Source organism: Alligator mississippiensis, chromosome 1 (genome assembly GCF_030867095.1).
Source record: "Alligator mississippiensis isolate rAllMis1 chromosome 1, rAllMis1, whole genome shotgun sequence".
In the NCBI taxonomy this organism is placed as follows: Eukaryota; Metazoa; Chordata; order Crocodylia; family Alligatoridae; genus Alligator; species Alligator mississippiensis.
The window spans coordinates 201,310,461-201,334,392 of record NC_081824.1 but is presented as its reverse complement, the minus strand read 5'-3'; the positions used below and the strand labels follow the sequence as shown (position 1 = coordinate 201,334,392).

The following is a 23,932-nucleotide window of genomic DNA, read 5'->3' as shown; positions in this document are numbered from 1 at the left end:
AGCTTGTTTATATCAGGAGTTAATTGAGCTGTAATTATTTTATGCTTTATTAATCCCTTTATTTGAATCTATGCCCACAAATCTCTGACATATTTGCATATTTTCTCATGTGGGTATTGCTAGGCATTAACAATTTGTTTTAGTTATTGTCTATATAACTTTACTTTTCAGAGTTTTAGGAAGCGTTTTTCATTGGGGTATATTCAAGTATCACAAAGATGCTTCTTAGCCTGTGGTGGTAAAAAGGGGAAATAACAGGCACAGTTTTTACCCACAAACATATACAAAATCAGCTACGCCATAGTATAGCTACCCAACAACATTTTATATCTAGGACTAGTGACTCTGGCCCCATTCATATATAAATGAAATCTTTTTCATGTTAAATAGCAACAGATAACATGAAAATGAATTATCTATCTTAATTCTCTTACATGTGAAATCTTGATAAATATTTAATAACAGCAACAAAAACAATGATAGTCTGAAATACAACTTTAATTTTTTTTAAATCAATATGCAATCTGCAGAATTTTGTTATAAGATTATCAGCATGATCTGTTTGTACTGACACAACATAAAATGATACCTTGAATTAAGATGAAGAGTATCAATTCAGAGTTATTTTAAAAATATCAAAATGACTGCTAAATACTACTAACTTCAGTAGCTAGGTATAGCTTTTGGCCAAAAAAGACAAATAGACGTAAAATTGTTACACAGAAATTGGTACTTTAATTAAAAAGTGGGTTTTGTCAAGTTTAACTAAAAAGAACATCTGAAAGCATTTTTTCCTTCAAATGCTAATCATCTTTGAAGAGCTAATGTTTTATAATCTAGAAACAAGCCAAGAACATAAAGATAACAGCATCTTTGCACTAGCTCAATGAAATGCACTAACTTACCATACTTACTCATGTAATAGCTCTGTTTGTGTAATGGCAGCGCTCATGAATATTGCCTCAACATTTTAAAAAACATTTAACACTTGTAATGATCTCAACCAAATTTCTAAAGAAACAGATTTTAAAATAAGGTCTGTTTCTTGAAACATACAATTTGAAGAATGGAACACACACACAGGATACCACAGTACTTTCTTTCTGCTCTGCATTCAATCTTGTCTGTAAGATTGTGCAAGATGAGAAAGTACAGCTACATGTTCAAGCACAGAATTACAACTTTCATCTAGTGCTGCCATTTCCTCCATATTTCTCTAGGAAACATGCAGTGGTTTCACCCCAGTTTACCACAGCAGGATTTCTTTTACTTGAGTACCACAGCTATTACTTGAGTAAATGTGGTGGTCCTTCTCTAGCATGGCCATACATATGGTAGGCAGAGAATTATCTAGATATCATTGCAGGGTTTCCAAAGCTGTTTTCTCTCTTTTGTTCTCATTTCTAATTGAAACAAGCAAGCATCACAGGCCAGTTATTTACAGGGGTCGCAAATATTTTATGGTACTTTGCTTCGTCCATCACTACTAATTATTTTGCTGCTTCTCATTTTTAGAGTCCTTGATGGAAATCACATTTTGTAAATTTAAAGACTTCCACTGGTTTCAGTGGGAGCTTGAATAAATTCAACTTTCAGGTCAGAACAATCATATTGTAATAGTCTGAGTTAACCTGAAAAAGTTCAGTAAAAGGAAATAGTTCTTTACTTCTTCTTAGCAAACAGGACAAGTGATACATTTTGTAATTAATTCAAATAGCATCTTACTGACCACAATGATTTCTGATGCAAATGTAAAACTGACTTCGAACCCTCCAGAACTATGCAGTAGTCATTTAGCAAAGGAACAATAGGAATAAATGTAGTATCTGTAACACTGCTTATTAGTAAGTGTGACTATACACTGACATTTTAAGTGACCAGTGTAATTGGATAAATGTACATGCCTAAAAGCACTGGCTGGATGTAAGCACAGGGCAATCAGTGCTGTGCTGGTTTTACCACACGATACTGGATCTGGACGCACATATATTTTGAGCCCTTTCAAATGAGGACCATTTCAAAAGTGTAGCTGTGGATTGGGAGTGTGCTGTTACATACTAATAGTTATGGATGTCTAAGCCAGAAGCCATACAAATGTAGCAAAACTGCTCCAATTTTAACCCCAGGGCTAGGTACAGACATTCAAAAAGCCTGAGACAGAATCAATCTAAATTATACGTCTTGTCCACACATAGTTACCAGAACATAACAGCTGCTGAGGGTTTGGAGCAAGAGTTCCCCCTCTCCTCCCCTCCTCAAATGGCCTCTCCCCCTCCCTGCCACATGATGCAGGGAGGGAGTCTTTTGTCTCTGGTGCATCCTATGCAATGGAGAGCCATGTGCTGCTGACATAGTCCAGAGGCCAGGGTGCCACATGCCACCAGCCCTGTCTGGGAGGTGCGGGGGGGGAGGACATCATGTGTTGTAAGCACAGTCCATGAAACAAGGAGGGATCCTGGGGATGGGCTGACCTGACATTGTGACCCACATGGTATGCACCAAAACCGGACAGCCCTAGTGTAGAATAATTAATTCTGCCTTTGGCTTGATTAATTATGAGGACTTACAAATGGATATCTTTGCATGGAACAAACCAAGTGTCTTCAGTGTAGAAATAATTCTTTGGAATAAGCTAACCAAGATCCCAATCCAACCCCTCTTGAAGATAATGGACAGACTTGCAGGTGTCACCTGTAGAGCCAAAATTCTACTTGGTGCACAGGACTGTGGACTGACTTCTTTTTTTGAGTGGATTCACAAGAAATGTAGGATCCAGTTTTCATTTAGAGTACAATACAGACAAGGGGCCAAATTCTTTTTTACTTTGCCAATCCAAATGACAGTTTGCTAGTAAGGTGGCCATCATAGAGGACATTCTGGTTTTCTGCTACTCTGTCCTCTATTGATACGAAACCCAACAACTTTATGTCCTCTGTTTTTCAAGAGAAAAACAGAGGACATAAAGGTGTCAGGTTTCATATCAATAGAGAACAGAGGATGACTGAACTGTCCTCTATGATGGCCATCCTATTTGCCAGCCTGGTAAGCGACATTTTTGGCACTTACACATAGGATGTAATTCTATTACCCATACAGTGTAGATGCATAACATCCCTGTGGCTACACAGCAAATGCAGTAAACTATTCACTGGCGCTAGGTCACTACATAGATGTATACACGCAAATGATAGATGTTAAGTCACAAAATTCTACCTGGCAAAACCCCGTGATTAGTATGTGTTAGATGCCGGAGAAGGGGTGCCCTCACAGGTGTTAGTTCTAAGAGCTGACTGGTTAGGATACCTGCCTGGGAAATGCAAGTTCTAGGTCCCAGACCCCACTGAGGGCTTGAATGTGAATCTCTGTGACTTGCCAGCACAGTGCTCCAACAACCAGGACATGGGAAAGGCATTATCCAGTCCTGTCTCCAGCATTCCTTTTGAATTTTGTCCCTTGGGCAACCAAGAGATGGGAGGTATGTGGGTCCAAGAGGAACACAGTAAGGTAAAGACTGCTGCCTTGGAAGGGAACAGGTCCTGGATTCTAGCCTGGAGCCTTGTTCCAATGAGGCAGAAACTTCCGCACTGCTCTCCATCCAAAGACTATTACATGCAGTGACTCAGCTTCAGAAGCAGTGAAGGAGGGACCACTGGATAACGCCTGATCTATGGTGGTTAGAATACTATGCTGGGAAGTCAGAAAGATGTAAGTTAATATTCCCTTTGGGTGAGGGGGCCCGAGGACATCCCTAGGTCTCCCACTTCCTGGGGGAATGCCCTAACCACTTACCTACTGGAGCTAAAGCACAGAAGAGTCCTCCTGTTTTTTCAGGACTTACTCAAGTATAGACGTACATACCTGCATAGCTGTCTGTCCAGGGCATAGCTCATCATGCATGCTCAGTAGCCGTGCAAGTGCCAAAAATGCCACTTAGATAGCTGAAAAAACACTGAGTGCATAACATGAAACAGAACTCTCCAGGTGGACTCACCTGCCGAGCAGGAAAATTGTGGAATGGCTGCAAGCAACTCAGACCAGGTAAATGTATATGTCATATTTTGAGAGATCAGGATGCAAGATTTTAAAGTGCTATCCCTGACCTGAAAGACAAATCATAGGCAGCAGCAGGCAAATGGCAGAGCCAACAAATCCATCATGACTGCAGAAGATGGTCTATGATAGTACCAAGGACTGCACGCTGAAAGCCAAGGAAGAAAGCAGAGAGATAAAGGAAGAATTCAGGGAACAAAAGCAGGACTGCAGAATTTCACTGCACAAGTAGAAGATGGGACCATATGGAACAAGGCGTGCTCTTAGACACTTTGGGTACCTACAGTGCTTTGAACTGGAAGTTGACATGGCCACTTCGATATCAGAATAGAACCTTGATTTCCTTCATACAAGAGAATGGCTTATGGAGGGAGCCATGCTACCAACCTAGGCGAAGAGTGTTTTGCTTCATCTTCTTTACTGAATAGGGAAAGGTTAATGGGAGAATGGTTATGCTAATTCAAAGTGAACTCCAGATTCCTGCTTAAATTAATGCTAAGGAAATTGATGTTTTCCTAGAGTACCATTTCATTCAGCAAATAACTAAATGCACCACAAGTAAATACAAATAAACAAATGGATTAATTATATTTAAACATGAACAAAGTTGAAGGTGTTAATTGCGTCTCCAGTCAAAACATGCACAAAAGATGCAGCATCTGAAATCTAGTTTGTAATACTATTTCACTATAGGGCTTTTATCATAAAACAATGTTCCAATAAGGAACATATAAACAAAAATATCATCATAAACAATATGGACTTTGGCTATGAAGTACACAGAATTTAAAATATATTATCCATTTCATTATGTGCTTTCACCTGGGGGAAAAAACACTTTACTGTGTTGAATGAGGCTCATGATATGGCCTTGTTTCCAGACTAATAGTTTTTTTTAAACCTATCTTGAGTATTTCTACTTTGGGGGAATAACATTTATCTAAATTTGTAGTGAATGCCCATATAAACAGCTATAGTTGTGACACAATATAAAGTGAGATTTAGTGCATTATTATATTTTTGTTCTCAAAGGATTTGGGTTTGAAGGAAGGATAATTTTTGCATAACTGTAGCAAAAAATATCAACATAACTTTCTGAACTCATCATATTCTCTTTTGATCTCTCCATGTAGCAAGCAGATGGCTCCAAAAAGAGGCAAACAATGAGGGAAAACTGGAAGACACCTCCCAAATTCATTAATACATTAAAAACTTGTTTAAACTTCTAAGCACCCGGTCACTTCTCATGCTGACACTGGCCTTTGAAGCATTAAAACATGTTTTCTTGCATTATTAGGTATGGAAGTCTTCCTGTTGCTGCTTCTTTTTAACTGTAGAAAATGTCTTTATAGCTGGCAGCATAAAGAAAAATCTCACTTTCTGTGTATGTTTATGTCCCCTGTAACAGTTTGTCAAGGCAGTGATGCAAAACAGGCTCTACTTTCAAACTAACATCTGGTACTCAAATCTTGAAGGAGATCCAAAAGAACACAAACAACTGGTAACGATTAGCCACCTTCTCAATTCAAAAGCCACATCCTGCTGCTAGCATAAATCAGCATAACTTCACCGAACCTAATGGGGCTATGCTCTTTTCCACTAGCAGAGGACCCAGACCTTAGTTTGGTCTGTTAGTTCTGAAATAAATTTGCCTTGTCTGAGCATGGGAATTTCAATCAGGTACACTGCCCAAGACTTTGCAATGAATAATGCTAGAGTATACCACAAAAGTAGCATTTATAGCCACAGAAGAGAGAAAATTAGGAATGTTAGTCCTGAGGAGGTTTACTTATCCAACCACTTAAGTCACCCACGTCCTATGCATTAATACAGGCTCTTTATAGAAAATAATTCTAAGCTTGAGCTGTTCACAAACATGGAAGGGAACAGTAAGGGGAGGAATACAAGACCATGCTTGCAGTGTGCACTCAGATATGCAACTAGTTTTGTCAAGTCCTGTACAGATGCTGTATGTGTGGTACCTGGAATGCTTTTATTGCTAAATGCCGTGGGGTCATATTGTACCAACTATGGATCTCAGAGGCACTTACGCAAGTATGGGTCTATGTGGATCCTGTGAGACCCTTTTCAACTCCATAGAAAATTCTTAATGCAAATGGTAGGTTGGGCCTTTCCCTTGTCAGTTTTTGTGACATTGCCTTAAAGGCTAAGATGGACAGAAATCAATGTGATACTGAGTTTTTTCAAAGATCTGAGCAGGGTGGAATAAAATTGCACTGAGCAGGGTGGAATAAAATTGCACTGATCCAGATATCTGGATGCCCAATAGGTGGAATAGGATCTGGCCCCATATACCCAACTGATGCAAACTCCTTTATAACAGTGCCATCTTAGGAAAGGTCTCACACTCCATGTTGCAAACTAAGCAACGGATATTTTCTTCAGATGTCTATTACAATTAGTTTTCAAAGGGCTCATGTCCAGCAAACCTAGAGCTGTACCAGCAGTCCTCATTCACATCAGCATTCTCACTGCAGAGTGGTTGCTTGCATGAGGGCTCATTAAATGAATAACAGTTTTTCAGGACTGGACCCAAAGATGTTACAAAAATTGCAAATACTGGATTTCAACTGCTGCATCTCTCTCAAACTTGGTCATTGTACTTTTTGCTAGTGATGTTTACTAATGTTTACTACAACCCCCACTAATATTTCCCCCTACTGTTTGCATGATTAAAGAACATCTAACAATACAGGAGAGAGCTTCTCATCTTCTCCTACTGCATAAGGCAGTTGCCAGCCTTATCTGGGTCTTCACCATCAAGCCTAATCCACTTCTTTTCAATTTCAACCTGTAGTTAGGGGAACAAAAATACAAGTACAATGTTAACAGGTGTTTAGGTATTAGAAAGGTGATCCATGGCAAGTGAGGTCAATGAGAACTTTTGATTTGGTCTTCAGTAGGTGCAAAATCAAGCACCAGAGAGAGGTCTGAAGCACAGGACTCCAGATTCAGGGGAATTCAAATCACCACCCCAAAAAATTTGTTTGATGAAAAAGATGAAACTGGATTTATGGTTCTGGTTTGGGCACTATCTCTGATGATCGTATATCCAGATCAAGAATATTCTTTCATTAAGTTGTTTTATGCACAGATATTAACCCATGCAAGACTGTATGCTGAGAGTATAAATCATACATACTTTAGAAATCCTGATTTAGGGGTAAAGTCTGTTGAAATCAAAGGAGTGAAGAATACCTGGCAGTTGTAGCAAGCTTTCTGAATCACATGTTTCTGTGGCTGAACATCACTCTCTATGCCCAGTGATTTCACTTCAGTCCCTGAGGCACACGCATCATGTATGACAAACTGTACAGTAGCAAATGGATACCAGTCCAAAGGAATTTCCTGGTCTGATCCAAGTTCTAGTTTGTAAGACAGACTGTGTGGATGATCTGGACCTTGAAAAGAAGAACAAACCACAAGCAATCAGTTCATTATTTACCCTCCATTTTTAAATGGCAACTACAGGCAACCCCCGCTTAGCGCTCTTAACTTGTTCTTGAAAAACTGAGTGTTAAGTGAAACAAGCATTAAGCAAAACCAAAAGTATTTGACAACCCAAGATGGCAACTGCCGTTGTTTTTAATGACCCAAGATGGCGACCGTGAGCATTATAATGAAACTTGCTGAGCACTAAGTGAAATCAGGTATCAATTTCAAATAAGCAAGATAGCGCTAAATGAAACAGCATTAAGCAGGGGCTGCCTGTAAGTATGGTTCCATTTTGCATTCAGCAGCAGTTACTATTTACTGAAAACTCTTTGTCTAGCTAGTAATAGAGTGCCTAATTATTTGGTATTTAGAAACTACATTTCACCCTTGCTCCTTTTTTTCCCATGTCAATGTACTCCTACAGAGATCATGGCTTTTTCACATCAGTTTTATTCAGTTCATCAGAACCTTACTGGATTAGATAAAGTCATGGCCATTCTAAAACTAAGGAAATGCATCTTGCAATTATATGAGTTTCTCCCATTTCTTTTTAAAAATACATGAGTTCCTTGCACTTGTGGGCATGCAGAAAAGCCAGAACACACAACCCCAGTGTAACCCATGCAATGATGCCTGCCCCAAACTGAGATAACAGCCCTGCAATAGGTTCTCTGCTGTCTGCATCCCAAAGGGATGTTAGCTGTACAATTCACTGCTCTGTGGAGCTCTGTCAACGGCACTCTAACAGCGTTTAATGCGTGCAGCACATTGCAATGCAGAGTCAATCTAAACAAATGCATCTTAGCTGGTAGGATAAATGCTAAAGGGGTTCTTCTTCTGCTACCCCTACCTTTGATGTGAGGGAAAGAAAATCCCTCCTGCCAACCCTGCTTCTCCCACATGAAGTAGGGAGGTAGCAGATATGAAATGGGCAGCGCCTAAGGACCACATCATGTGTTCCAATGGGCCCCAAATTGTCTTCAACTGGCCCAGTATCCTGTAGCTCAGTTGTTTTAAGAAAAATGTGGGAAAGGTCATGGAACCTTCTTCTTCTGTTTCTATACAAGGACTTCAGATTGAATGTCTCTACCTCTTCCAAAGACATTGCAATCAGCCAGATCTCTATGTGCATAAAAGGAAAATACTGAAATGAAAATAATCCTCCATATCACAGCTGCCTCTCAATTTTTCAAGGCAAACTAAGTGGTAATTCTCTCTTTCCCTCCCCCACAGTACTTTACAACAAATAGGGTGCATCTACACATTCCATTAAGGTGACTTGATAAACTCCAGCACAGTTTGCTCCAGATAAAACTGCTCCTTGGCACAGCATTTACATGTACTCCCAGAACCACAGCACTTTGAGCCAGGGCAGAGCAGCCCTGGGCTGGCAGGAGACCCGAGGGGTAAGCCCTGGGCTCTGGCATTGGAGGGTCTGGCTGATGTTACAGTGCAGAGCTAGGCAGCAAACAGTCCCTGCCCTTTAGAACCCCCGTGTCCGAGTCAGCCCGTCACCATCTACACGTACATTTTGGTGAAGTAAATTATGCTGCTGTAGGATAGTGTTGTCCCCAACAGTACTATCCTATATCAGAGTTAATTAATTTACTGCAGCCTAATACCAGCTCATGTGTAGACTGTGACGCTTTACTGAGGAGCTAATAAGCCAACTCCTCAATAAAGTGCACATGTAGATGTACCCATAAAGTAACAGTATAGAAACTTAAATACGGTTTGGCTTCAGGCAGGAAGGATTCATAGAAAAGAGTGCCCACACTTTGTCAATGGTAACTCTGGCAGTGGAAGTTTGGATTTTATCCTTTACAGAGAATGATATGTCAAACACATAAAATGCCCATTTTTTTAATGAATTCACTTTTCCCAGAGGTAGTCACTCAACAGGAAGGATGAAAGAAAATGTTAGCAATGATAAAGGAAAAGGATATACATGGCACTAAGACATGCTAAGCATTACCTATTATGTGAAAATTTTGAACATATGTATTATATTTACAATGGCATCAGCAATCTGTAAAGCAAAAATGGACCTTCCCAAGAAAGTAGCCATAGCAATTACCCACAGCATCACTGTGGCACACCTGTGTGAGAGGATAGAGGAAGACAGATTGACTTACTTCATGCACAGTAAAGGGGGAGAGAGAGAAAAGAAATAAAGTGACCTTTTACCCTGTAAGACTAACCACCACTGTTAGGAAACCAAATTGTCTCTTGTTAGTCTTGAAAATCCATTACTTACATTAATAATTTCTTATAACCTTACACTATCATATGTGGGCTATAGGTACAGTTATTTGTAAAATTTGTAAGACATATTTCAAATAACTTGTGGTCTCCCACCATTGATCTTATTAGCCAACCTTTCATCCTGAATTTGTTCTCATGCACATTATTTTGGATGAGACAAGAAGGTCATTTATGTTTGTGACACTGTAGCTAAAGCTCATTCTGAACTTCTACTACAAGCACATATTTTTCAGGTGCTTAGTTTGCTGTAAAAGCCAATCCAGGATAAGTTTGGCATACCACACAGGATTTTTAAAGGAACTCAGTACTGACCTAGTTTTGCTACCACTGAAGTCAACTACAAAACTTGCAGTACTGAACAGTTTTGAAATCCCACTCTGATCTCTTGAATTTTGGAAGATACCAGTTTAACTAGGTGAAGGTGCTGGGTTTTGTTTCTGTAAGTACTTTTTTTTTTACTAACTAACATTTCACAGTAATGGAAATATAGCTGGGTCCTTGGTGAGTAAGGGATTGAACTCTTCCTCTTTAAGTATTTGGAGGACCACAGATTGGCTGTCTAGGAAAGGGTGAGGGGGCAGAGAGACAGGAAATGTCATTTGGGTTGTTAGGCTCTACATCTAAGACCATGGGTGTAAGCTCAGCTCCAATATGAGAAGATTCCCCATTTTCTTTTCTGCTTGAGTTAACTTTGGGTTTATTGTTGTTGTTTTTGGGGGGTGGGGTTTGTTATAAAAAGAACTGGTAGGGAAAAAATACTTACTAACTGCAAGTATCCCCCTACTCTGGCCCTCCACTTACATGTGCAAAACCATATACAAGGAGATTTAATAAAATTCTTAAGGTCAAATGTTTAAAGCATTAAGCATGCAATTACCTTGATTGGGCAGGCACAATCCTCAATTGTTTGTAGCTTGTAAAATAATAAAGTAATATAGCAAATTGTTGGGAATTTTGTATAATTTGGTTTTAAAAATATCCTTGCTCCCCTTGACAGTATGTTTGCCATGTTCAGGCTAAATCAGGTTTAGATTATTTTTAATGCTAATATTAGACCTGAACTAAGCACAGTCTTCTGAAGTAGGCATGATGAAAAAACCCACTCTCAAACCAACTCAAGCTATTTTTTTAAAAAGATCACTATCAGGACAGATAGCGATCAACCATTATACAAATAGCTCTGTAATAGCTCTGTAATTCTGCTTCTTTCTTTGATCATTACTCAGGCATACTTCCACTGATCTCATTTATGTTTTTCTGTACAAAGTACAGCTCTAATCCTTACCAAACACCGTAACAAGATACCATGCAGAAATTGTGTGTACGTAGCAGGGTGGGAGAAAGAATGGGGGATCCTTGTGTACTTATAAATGGAGATGCTAAAGAAAAATACAGTAGAGAGGCCCTAAATGCTCATTCTCACCAAAAAAATGAAAGCAACAAAACAATGGCAGGGAATTAAAAATATCACTGCTACTCATAAAACCCTTGACAAATAATTAAGGACCAAATTTTGCATCCCTTCCACATGTTACAGATTCATGTGGCTTCCTTAATTCAAAGGTAGATCCTAAAATGGAAATATCAAATGTTTTACAATTCTATATAGTACACACTTTCTGTAACCCTGATCTCATGTTTACCTTATTTACAGATATTATTGTATTTATTCACAAACAACATGCCCCCTGAGATATGAACCTTGCTTTTGAAAGGCAGAATGAAGAAAATAAGGTTTTTCCATGTAGCAAGTAACTGAGTGGCAGCAGCTAGTGAACTGAACCTACTTACTGGCTGTGGCTACACATGAACTGTATTGTGGAGTAGACTAATTAGATGCAGAGTAAAGCATCACTGTCTACATATGCAACAGTATTAAGCTGAAATAAACTAATTAACAATACCATATGATAGTACAGCACTATTTTAGGGCAGAGTAATTAGCTGCAATTAAATGCACATATAAACACTGACTGCAGGTGTAAATTGCACCCAGTCAGCAAGGGGCTAGGCCCTTCCCTGCCGCCTAGCCCATGATTCCACACTTTCAGTACCCTCATGGCCCAGCCAGTGCCTCTACCACCCAACAACACCACCCACAGCCCAGGGCAGAGTAGGGCAGGAGTGGCCCTGACAAACTGCTCCTCCCCAAACTGCTCAAATTACTTCTGTCCTGGGCACACGTGTAGAAGCTGTGCCCAGGACTTTACTCTGGTTTAAACTGCTATGGAGTTTATTGCTTCAAATTAATTGCATGTGTAGACACACTCACTATGGATTACATGCAGGATTTACTTTTGCTTCTGCCTGGCAAAACCTTAATCATCAAAAACAGCTGTGACTATATTTCCTCTTACCACTCCAATTTCCAGCAGCTGGCTATTAGAAAAAAGGTGCATGGGAGAAAATACAGGATGTAGGAGTTCTTACTATTGACATGGTCCAAGGTTTTTTAAAATGGAGAGCCTAAAATTAAGCTACCAGTCTATAATTAGACACCTTAAGAATGTGAGCAGTTTGTTTTTTTTAATTGGAACATATAGTAGCTCCCATGGGCTTAGTTTAGGCAGCACTGCTTCAACTGAGTCCTTCTTCAAGAACTGCTAGACACTTATTTATTTAGATGTCTAAAAATGGAGTTAAGAATATAACTGCAGGGAACCATTTTGTTGGGCAAAGGCTTTTTGAAAGCTGAATCCTTGGCATATTTTTTCCCCTTGCAATAAATGCTTTATGAAAGTTTACATATTTCTATTAAATTGACTGTCTCCAGATTTTTGGCATGCCTTAGGACTGTTCTATTTTTAAACTTTAAGTGCATGTATAATACTTGACAACAAGCTTTAAATTTGACCAAGCTGTATCATGACAGAACTATTTTCTAAAATTATGTACATTTATAGGACACAGATGATTTTGCAGGTCTCAGCCAAAGGAATTACTCAAATGTCAAAAGTTTAAGCTACTGGTAAAAAAAATAATGTAAAGCTGAAGAACATGCCACAAAAATGCTTTTCCTTTTAAATAACCATAAATCTAACAGTGCACAAAACTAATCTTAAAACCAGTGGACTACTGAGAATCAGCTTTTGGAAGAGTTTTATCTTCTTTAAATTACTTGACTGAAACTGCTTAAGTCATTATGAAGAAGAAAGTATACACAAAATAGCACAGGGGTGGGGCAAAATACAGCCCATGGGCTGGATCCAGTCCACCAATTGATTTTATCCAGCCTGTGGGTGGGTGGCAGCACTGTGCAGCAGGCTATGGGAGTGTCGTACTCGGGCCCCTGCCTCTGCTGATGGGCAGTGGCTCTGGCCCCTGCTGGCACCATGGGAGACAGTGGGTGGCAGCAGCCGCACCCACTCAGCACCACATGGTGACAGCAGAGGTTGGAGCCAGAGCTGCAGCCCACAGTCCTCACCAGCAGAGGTGAGGGCCCAAGTAAGGTGCTGGGCAGGCAGACAGAGCTACTTCTGCCCAGTGTCCTCCGTGGCACCTGGAAAGTGCAGTCTAGCCCTGCAAGCCCTGAGCAAGCTATGCTTGGTTCCCAGTCTCTGCTTGCAGGCAGCACCCAGAGCCTCCAGGGCTGGGCTGGAGGCACCATAGGCGATGCTGGGCAGAAGCAGCCTCACCCATCCAGCACCACGCAGCAGACCCTGGGCAAGCCTTACCCGGGTCATGGCAGCTCTGGCCCACAGCCGCTGTGCGGAGCTGAGCAGGTGGCCAGAGCTGCTTCCACCCAGCAGCTGCTGGGGCCCAAGTGTGGCTCATCCAGCCCCTGCCCATGAGGTATGGAGCCTGGTCACAGGCCTCCATGCTGTCCCATCCCATCCCATCCCATCCCACAATCAGGGCTCTTAAGAGCTGTGGAGTGGCGGGGGGAGATGGCAGGGTGAGACAGCATGGAGGCCTCTGGCCAGGTTTTATCCCCATCCCCACAGCTACAGACACAGCTGACAAGTCCTGGCTCCAGGCAGGGGAGAGATAGGGCAGGCAGGCTGAGCAGCACATGCACATGTATGTATGCATGGCCCTCGACAGCTCACCAAAATTTATTAAGTGGCCCTCCAGTCCAAATAAATACCCACCCCTGAAATAGCAACATAGCATTAGAAATTGTTACTGAGGCTACCAGTGCTATTAGAGCAAATATACTGCACATGTGGTTCATTTTTACCAAACACTAGCAGACCAAGAATCCTGAGGAAGACTACATAAATCTTACCTTTGCAATTCTTCTTTACCAACTTTCCCCCTCTCTTGGTTTGTTCTTTGTTACCAACTATTCTCTAGGTTCCATTATTCTTCTCTCCTCCTCCTCCCCCAGTTTCCATTTTCTTCCATACTCACCATACTGCATTTCTATTACAGCCTGAGTTGGATTTTTCCCAGATCCTGTAACATCTCTTTACCTCTTCTATTGTCTACTCAGCACTCCCTAACCCTAGTCCCACACTTTAGTCTCCTTTCACTAAGAGCAGAGAGACTAAATGAATGGCTGGCAAGAGCAGAGATGTAGTAGACCGTGATTATTTTGCTAGTTGGTCAAAAGCAGTAGTACTGAGAGGAAGCATAAAGCCTGAGCTCCAAGTGAACACCAAGTAGAAAATCCCTTCTCAGCCCTGTATCTCTGAGGTAAATACTAGCCAGCCCATTGTAAGAATGAGTTTTGATATTACATTTCACTGCATGTGTACTGTTGACATCCATGTAATGACAGAACAAGCAGTGGAAAGGTTCTGCATAAAAAAGCAATAGCTGCCTATCCAAAAATTGCGTTCCTCAAATAAGTTTATAAAACTGAAAGCCAATTAAGTTCATACGAGTAAAAGTTCATCCGGTTTGGTCCAGGTTTGTGACTTCTGAGGCCTAGCCTTCTCAAAAGCCCTATGTGGCCCATCTTCCTGATCATCCACTCTTATAGCCTTTCCCTAAGCAGAGGAAGGGGAAAGATGGGCTGGAACTAACTTGAATCTGTTCACAGGTTGGTGGGTCATTCTTCCACACTGGGGAAAGTGCCCAGTACTGGACAGAATTTCAGGCCTGTTCGCATGTGAAATACTTCATCCTCTAGTGACTGCAGCCCATGAAAATCCTAATCCTATGATGTGTGCAAGAATGTTTCATTCATCATTATGCAATATATATTTTAAAGTCAACCACTATTTTTTTCCCCATCTCTGGTAACACTTAAATGACTCACATTCCCACAGTCATGACAAAAATCTCTTACAACCACAGGATCCAATCTTGGTCATCTTATTCATGTAAGAAGAGCCTATTTATCATATGCACTGAGGCAACCAACATTTTGCCCATATTTAATTTTGTTCATTTTTTTAGGGGAAGGAAAGAGCATATTTACAAGATAGATACTTGTATGTTATTTTGCTCATTTCATCAGAATCTCTCAGAAAACTGAACAGAAGCTGCGCCATGCCATTTTCAATCTGTAAAATTTTGGCAGAAAAACTCTATCCTAAAAAGAAAAAATTACACTGAGAGATGATACTTAAAAGATGTAGGCAAGTGCATATCCAGTCCGCACACTGACTCAGGCATTTTAAATATAATAGCCTCTCCTCTCCCCTTTTCATATTTGTTCTATATTTCTGTAAAAGGTTGCAGTATCAGACTAGGAAGACTAAGTATTTTAATTATTTTAAAATGGGCTCAAGACTACAGATATAGCTTACACTGGTTAAACCTGGGAAAGAAGTACTTTGAAGGCTTATTTGCTTTTAAAATAGATTCAAAATTTTAAGTGTTATGGTGATGGATCAAACAAGGAATACTGCAAACGACAACTTTGTACTAAGGTATAAATAAAAGCAGTACTTGGTAGGGTTAAAGTTTTGCTGGCAAATTTTTAAGGCGTAGCTTGTTACGTGATTATCCTCTAAGGACTAATTACATGATTATCTTGATCCATGTGTTAATCCACATCCCCGTACCCATAGTATGAGAAGGTAAAGTATGTGTGGATGGTATTACATGCAAGAGAATCTAATAACTGTCATTGTCTCACACAAATTATCCCAAAAGCCTCAGGTACATAATGCACATCCAAGGGAATGATTGGAGATTTCATTCTCCAATAGTTAAAATGGAATAAGATATTCTTCAGTCATTGTTATGCCTTAAAAGTTCTATTTCTCTATTCATCTGAATATGTTACTAAAATAAGATATTAAAATCATGTCATTCTTTATTCCTTTTCCTCTTTTAAAAATTGAATTCTCCCCAGATGAAATTAAGTTAACTAGCTCGGTGGAAAAACGAATAATTTCCACATGCATGATTAAAAGCTTAGCTGGTTTTCTTGCAGTGGGAATTACTGAATGTATCATAAGAACAGAGGAATAAGAACATAACCCCAGGCATCTATTTTTGCACTAATATAAACTCCATATATTAGGGTGTCTCATCGTATCCCTGGTGCTCTCAAGGCTGCCACTCCTGCTCACGTGAGCCAAATGAAGAAACGTGCCTGTGAACATGTTCTGGAGCAGCAGTTGGCAAAGTGGTCTGACAGTGGGCAGGAATGATGCAGCTCTGGTCCAAGGAAGCCCACCACTAGGACCTGGATGCTGTCATTGCCACTGCTTCTCCTTGCCACCCAGCTGTGGTGCAGGCAAAGCCGCCTGCTGCCCATGCACTGAATGAGCAAAGCTCCCACTGCTGGAATGCCACCAACAGCTCCACTGCCAGAATGCAACTGAAGCCCCCTAGTTCTGCAGGCTGTATCCAATGGCTCCACAGGCTGGATCTAGCCTGTAGTCAGTACGTAGCTAACTACTGCTCTGGAGTGTTTCCCACTGCTACTCAATATCAGTCTCCAGCTTACCTGCATGAAGCTGCAGGAACCCCTATAACAGTCACATTGCCACCTCTCTGAGTCTGGAGTGTGCAAGAGCAAGATTAGGTAGTCAAAGCCATGCTCTCCATCAGCAACTTCAAGAGTCCAAGAACACTATGCAGACATTGCCTTAGCTAGTCCACCAACGTGGTACTAGAGGAGCAGGTTTTCAAAAGCAATGCAAACTTGTTATTGGTGACATAGTCAATAGTTCTTAGATAGCACCTTGTGCTACTTGCTACACTTGCTACCAACTTTGGCAAAGAAATAAGCTCAAGATATGCAGCAAGGGTTTTTATGATATCTTTTATTGAACTAACTGCATAGTTGGGAGAGATGCTGAAAATGTTTTCAGGCACCAAATGCCCTTCTTCAGGTCGTCTTCTGAAAAGGGCACTTGGTGCCCAAAAGGGACAAGACCTGCTGTTTCTCCTGCTAAGTCACTCACAGCTATGCAGATAATCCACCAAAAAGGATCCCCATGAACCATTTCCTGGAACATTATGGCTACAACACTCCGACCCTACTACTTCTGTTACCAGGTCTGTGACTGACCCAACAGTCAAATAGTTTCACCTCAGTTCTCATTTCCCACCTCACATTTTGTCTTTTATTCATTACTGAGTGTAAAGCCATTCTCATGAAGGAATTGTTCCTTATTACGAGTTTGCAGAGTGCTTAGGACAACGGGCACATTAATAGTACCAGAGTAATACAATATTAAAATATCTGCATCAAGGCAAGGACAAAACTGCTGATTAGATAACACATTTAAGGATAAATTCTCTTGTCAATAAAAGGCCAATCCACATCCCACCAAAGTCAATGGGAGTTAAACTGGGACTGGGCCCTTACACAGATGTAAATTAGGGATGTTCCCAATTAAGTTAATGGACTTACATAAGTATAAAACCAGTGTGAGGGGGAAAAAACAGGCTATTACAGTAACTGAGTCATACCCAAAACCAACTAGATTTTGTAGTGCAAAATATTTACTTGAGTTTTTATCTGGAAGTCTGTCTATCTTCCACACAACAGCCCTATAGGCACTTTCATATTTTGCTGTTCCAATTGAGACTTGTATTACAGGATCAGACTCAATTTCATGTAAAGAACCAAGGCATGTTCTTCTGTTCATTTTGGCTTTCAGAGACTTCTGCCTTTGGAGATTCATAGTCCAAAGTGCTTTGATCCACTGTGCAGGAACCGGAAAATGTATCATGACATTTTCACAGTATTTCATGGAATGCAAGCGGGTTGGAATCAGAGCAGTCGAGGACATGTTTACAAAAGCCTGAAGCTCTATATATGCTCCCTGAACAACTACGGCAGCCTTCACAGAAAACGGAAGGTCTTCTCCATTATACAGAGTCTTGAAACGCATCAGTTCTAACCTACAAGCGTCTGGGGGTGTAAACTTAATAACTCTTGTTTGCTCAAATTCATGTGTTTTGACACACTTATGGAAATGGTAGTCAAGAATATCAATCCATTTCTTTTCCAGGTCTTTCTCAAAATAACATTCATCTCTCTTCTGGAGCTCTTGATCATTTAAAGTTAAAAAGCATTCGGTACTTCCATTCACAAAGGATAGACAATAAATGTGTGTGATGACAGCACTTTCTACAAGTTTTCCTTCTGCTTTAGTAATTTTCCCCCAAAAGTTGTCTACTATTTCTAATATTATTTCTTGTTCCTCATAATTTCTCTTTTGTTTAGAAAGGGCAGGAAGCTTCATCAGCTCTTCCTCAACTGTCACAAGGAAGTCGGTTAAGTCATTAAACTCTGTAGTTCCTAACTTCAGCATCTGTTCAGTCTCTGGTTCATGGACCACTTCTACTTTGGGATGGTATTTTCTTTTCTCTATATAAGACACATGCTCAATCTTCACTGTATGGATTTTTCCTGAAATACTACAGTTTTCTAGCTTGGGCTCTGAGAGTTTACAGTGGGGTTGTAGCTGGAATTCTTTGAAAGGTTTTTCAAGGCCCTCTTCATAGTACATTTGTAAAATGCCCCCAGGTAAAACTTTAAGGTAAATAGGGCCCCACTGCCGAGATGACATCCTGTTTTTCTTTTCAGGAATTCTCAGCATGAAAGGCCAACCCTCCTTCTTCTGATTCCTGAACAGACTGTGTGGAATGACCGAACAGGGATGACACCATGCATGTGTGCTAGAGACAGACAGACGTCCCATCGCCTGAGCATCAGTTTGAAGATGTTCAAGCCTTTCACAGATATAGTTGAATGAACCCTGATTGAGGCTTTTCTGATCGTGGCAAATATGGCTTTGTGTATTAGCATGAGACGTAGAAATGCTGGGCAAACACCCTTCTTTCCAAAAGGGGCTCAAGAAAGCATGGTCACTCTGGAAGCAGTCAGATTCCAAAGGCTCTTCTAACTTATTACAGCTTTCTTTCCAAGTAGGATTTACTTCATCTGTGGCTGTTGACTTGGAGACCAAAAGCTTAGATGGATTATCATTAGCTGCAGTGTTCAAAGGCATACTGCCCAGTTTTTGAGAAGAGCAGATTCCAGGAGGTGGGAGAAGGTTAATATTTGATGAGAATTCAGGAATGGGATAAAGTATATGAACCCCTGATTTGGGAATGCAGGGAATTCCTGGATAGTCTCTGGTAGGTGTAGAAAGTGGAGAGTTACTAGGAGGTCCCGGACTGAAATAAAAGTCAACCATAGGAGAAGAAAGTGGAGTGCTGCCCGTAGAAGATGACCTACTGGAAGATTCATGCACATTAGGAAGATTGAGCTTGAGACCATTTGCTTTATTATTTTCAACTGATTTTGGAGGAGATGGGAAGAGGGGTTCATCATCAAAAGTGACCCAGTTTGCTGGGTTTGTGGAACACATCTTGTAGAAACAAACTTGAAGCACTTGTACAAATATCACCCGCGAGTCATCTATTAAAAAAAGAACAAAAAAAGAACAGACATGATCAGAAATAAAAAGATGATTTTTGCAAAAACAAACAAAAACAAAACAAAAACCAAAAGAAAATATAATTATATTACTCAAATGATATAAGACCTAGATTTTTATCAGTGTTCACTAATTTTAGGTGTATCAGTTTTGGATGCATAACTTGAGATGCTGGAGAACCTATCTTATAAGTGTATTGAGTACTTCAAACTCCCATTGCTATCTCAACTTTTGCACACAACTTTAGTGCAACGTTCTTAACACATGTATGCCCACACTTTATAGGAAAAGCTGTCAGCAACAGCTACAAAGTTGCACAGCACTTTCCATTATAACATCCAATAATGGACAATATCAATAATAGTGATTGGTATCAGCTGCCTATAACTTTGACCTGAAATTTCTATGCTACGCATCTGGTTCAGGATGATTTTCTTTTCTTTTTCTTTTCTTTTCTTTTTTTTCTTTTAGCTAAGTTTCTGAAAAATATATTTCAGTTATTTCCAAGATTGAGGCTAGGAGAACAATATATTGCTTTTCCTATGTTCAAAATGCATTGCTTTTGTTGAAAAGCACCTTCATGTTCTGAAGAAAGGACTTAAAAGTTTAACAGAGGGAGATGAGGGATGTTTTTTAGCACTGTCACATTACCCTGGATACAGAAGTGGGTTTTTTGTCCTTATGAAAATTCATCCAAACTTGTTGGAGTTACCAGTTCCTAAAAGTACACATGTGTACATGCCAAGATGTGTGCTGCAGCTGGTATAGGACATGGCCCTATCCCCACACAGCCCTGTGCCGACTGCAACAGACATACTCCAGTCAGGGTATGAGCAGGACTTTGCCTACAATTGATCTTCACAGCCACAGTGATTCTGTGACAGAGAACTAAGGACAGTAAACCGTTCCATCAGCTGATGCCCAGGCATCATTGGGGAAGAGGAGGAGGAAACAGTCAGACTCACATGAGGGAGAGGAATAGAGGGATACAAACCAGCTAGTTTTGGGGAGCACAGTGGACAGGGATCCTCTGACAGGGAAAAACAATTCACATAAATGACAACTATGTCATAATGCATAGCCTCAATGAGAGAAGCAAGGGTTTTTTTGGCAATACCTTTTCCACTAGACAGTTCGGAAAGATGTTAGATAAGCATTTGTGCACAAAGCGCCCAAGCCCAAGCCCTTGTCTAACATCTCTCCCAACTATATATTTGGTCGAATAAAAGGTATCGCCAAAAAACCTTGCTTCTCACGTATTTCTTGGACCATCACAGCTACAACATTCCACTTCTACTCTCACCTCAATGAGGCATAACAGAAGTCAGACAAATAAGCATTTTCTAACTACTATATGCATGACTGTTTGTACAATTCTATGTAAATTGCTTAATAGAAAATAGGGTTTGCTGTAACAGATTCCTATGCTCTTTTCTGTCTTGCTGGAGACAGAACTCTCAACAGCAGCAGCATGGTTCCCCAGAGCAGCTCCTTCACCCCATTTCCAGGATTGATGCACGCAGACTGAGAGCAAGTAGGGAGGGAAGTGCTTCTTGGTGGCATACTCAAGTGCTCCTTGGCCCATAGGAGCGCTAAGGAAGCAGTACAGATATACCTTAAGTGATCTGTTTCCACTAAGAAAAAGCAATTTATTTCCAGGCCACTTCAATTTTGAACACCGGAAAAATTTTAAATAGATATGACCATTTCCAGGATTCTTACCAGAATTGCTTGCATGTTGCAAGCATGATCTGACTGGGCATTTGACATATAAACTTGTTTCTGTCATTGTCTGGAATGGCTGAATAGTTCAAATCAAATTTGATTTTACAGTAGAGGCACTTAATGAATACTTGAATATAATATTACTAGACAATTCCCCATCAGGAATGATTGGGGGGGGGGCAGGGACGGAAAGCTGCCACCCACCACCCCGCGGCCGCTGCTACCTCCCAGGAGCGGTGTGGGGGGAGAAGCTTGCCCCACCATCCCCTCTGTCCCCCTCAGCTAGCACCTCACGCTGCCACCGCCTCCAAGGAACAGGGCTGGGGGAAAAGCAGGGTGAGGCCAGCAGCTGCCTCTCCCCCCTTCCCCCCCCCCAGCTCTGTCCCCTCCATCCCCACCGTCATGACAGTGCTCCACTGCTCCACTGCCTCCTGTCCAAAATGCTCTTGGAGCACACTGATTGGTTGTTTCAGTAACCAATCAGAGTGCTCCAAAAGCGCTATGGACAGACGGACAGGCAGGCTAAGACCTTTATTATATGAGAATAATATCAACGATTCAAAAGAACATGCTTTTGCTGCGTTCTTGTGGCTGCTAACATCTATTATTATAGACAAAGCTGATAGCATAAACTTTTACAGGGGGTGTGGGCAGAAACACCTACATGCAACATTACTTAACATTCTTACTAGTTCCTTTGCTGTTAGTAAATGGCTATGTCCCACTGGTAAAATATGAGCTGTATCAGTTCTAGGTGGTTCATCCATTTGGACTAGGGACAGAAATTACCCATAAACTAGTATAAGTGACAGAAAACCAGTTCAAATCTGTAACACAATTGCACATAAACCATTTTCAAAATGCCCAAAACCTGTTTAAGTTAAATCTGGATGGATGTAGTATCAGATTTAACTGATTTAGGTTAAATCGGTTTACTGAACTTCTGTCCCAGATCCCCTCCAGATTCAAGTTCACTCAAAGTCCCTCCACATGTTTTACATCTCCCCTGCAAACTCCCCCTCACAGGGTGGGTAGGCTAGCCTTGGGCCAAGCTGTCTTCTCCAGCACCCTCTGGCTTCTGGCCTGAGCTACTGCAGGCATGTGGCTGCATTTTCAGAATCAAAAGTGAACGTCTGTTCACTGGCGTATCGGTTCAATCTATGCAGCTTAGACTAACCTGCGAAGGTTGAATCGATTCAGCCTCAGGCTTTTTGACTGTCTGTACTTAAGCACAAAGAACAGCTTAGTGCAGCTACCAGCCACCCCAGCAAATCAAAGGTTAGAAGTCTGTGCTATGGAACTAAAGATCCAGACCCAGATATAGAGAATTTCCTGTACTTGACCTTAATCACAAGGTCCACAAGATCCAGATATTCTGCTAAGCACTGATTTGGCAGGCATTCTAGAGAAGTACAGTTCTTTACTCCAACAAATAAATAGTTTTTAACTGAGCAAAATATTATTTTGATAGTTACTACTGAATGTAATCTGAACATGGAATCAAGACTTTGATATTTTAAATTATGCAATGAAATTTAAACACATACTATATCCACATGCAAGATAAAATGCTCCAGAGTTTTTTTCCTCTCAATGCTCATAATTGATGAAGAAAAAGGAAATGAATTAGTAATAACTGGCTCAGAACAAAACACAATGATGAAACACTACAGGGCTTGTATAAATGTTGCTTATTCTAGAAAGGATATTTTCATTTTATCAGTACACATTCATAACTGTTTGAACGCTTAGAAATGGCAGAGATCATATAAGCAATACCATCTGCACATATATTACCATATTATTTAGGGTTAGACAGCTGTTACTTGAAATAATTTTTCCCTCACAGATATATCATCAATTTGTTTATTAAAAGAATTTATCATATAGCCATACAAGCTATTCCTTGCATAGGAGTTAGGAAACCAATTTTGTTTCTAAAAAAGAAAGAGTTCAGCCAAATTAATTCTTCTACTACAACATGAATTATTCTTTTTAAATTTTGAAGTTATGTTTTGGCCATATTAAAGCAGTTAGGAAAACATCCTGAACTTTGAGTCTCATTTTATTTCTGAACAAGCAAGAATTCTGAATGTAGATGTTATAGTCTTTGTTTTTTGAACTCATAACATTTTCCTTCAATAAAAATAGTTGCAGTATATTAGCTACTTTATAAGAATCCTCTGTCACCTTTAAACAACAAAGAGAGGGAGCAAGAGAGAGAGAGAGAGTTACAAATGGTTGTAGTTAGGATCCTGGGACCTATTATACTATGTCCTTTATCCACACAAGTGCTTTATCTGAGTGTAATTTAGCAATGGGAAGAAAAACTTAAATATTTTCTCCATAATATTACATTTTTCCTGATATTCCAGCTACCCATTTTGGTTTGTAACCTTTTTCATTCACCTCTAATCTCATCTCCTCTGCTACTGCTCAGCTTACTCCTGCAAACGCAAAATTTCGCAGTCTCTTTTCCATTCGAAGGAGTGCTTCACTTTGATATGCCTTGCTTCTTGTTTATCACAGTTGAAGTGATACTGAACCAGAATATCACTCTTGCCTGGATGGTCAGAAGCAAAGCATCCTGAGGTATATCACCAAGTAGGATGGCAGTGAGAACCAGGTTTTGGAGC

At 40.4% G+C, this 23,932-nt stretch overlaps 1 protein-coding gene across 2 annotated transcripts in view; it reads right to left on the bottom strand.

The window, feature by feature from the left end:
• Positions 1-477: 477 nt before the first annotated feature.
• Positions 478-23,932, bottom strand: part of STON1 (stonin 1) — a 46,918-nt gene continuing 23,463 nt past the window's right edge. For both annotated transcript variants that reach the window (XM_014610952.3, XM_059719044.1), the window contains exons 2-4: positions 17,630-19,552; positions 7,270-7,472; positions 478-6,862 (exon numbers count right to left, since the gene is read on the bottom strand). In XM_014610952.3, the coding sequence (XP_014466438.1) occupies positions 6,788-6,862; positions 7,270-7,472; positions 17,630-19,502 (2,151 nt within the window). In that variant the 5' untranslated portion in view covers positions 19,503-19,552 and the 3' untranslated portion in view covers positions 478-6,787. The remainder of the gene's footprint in view (positions 6,863-7,269; positions 7,473-17,629; positions 19,553-23,932) is intronic.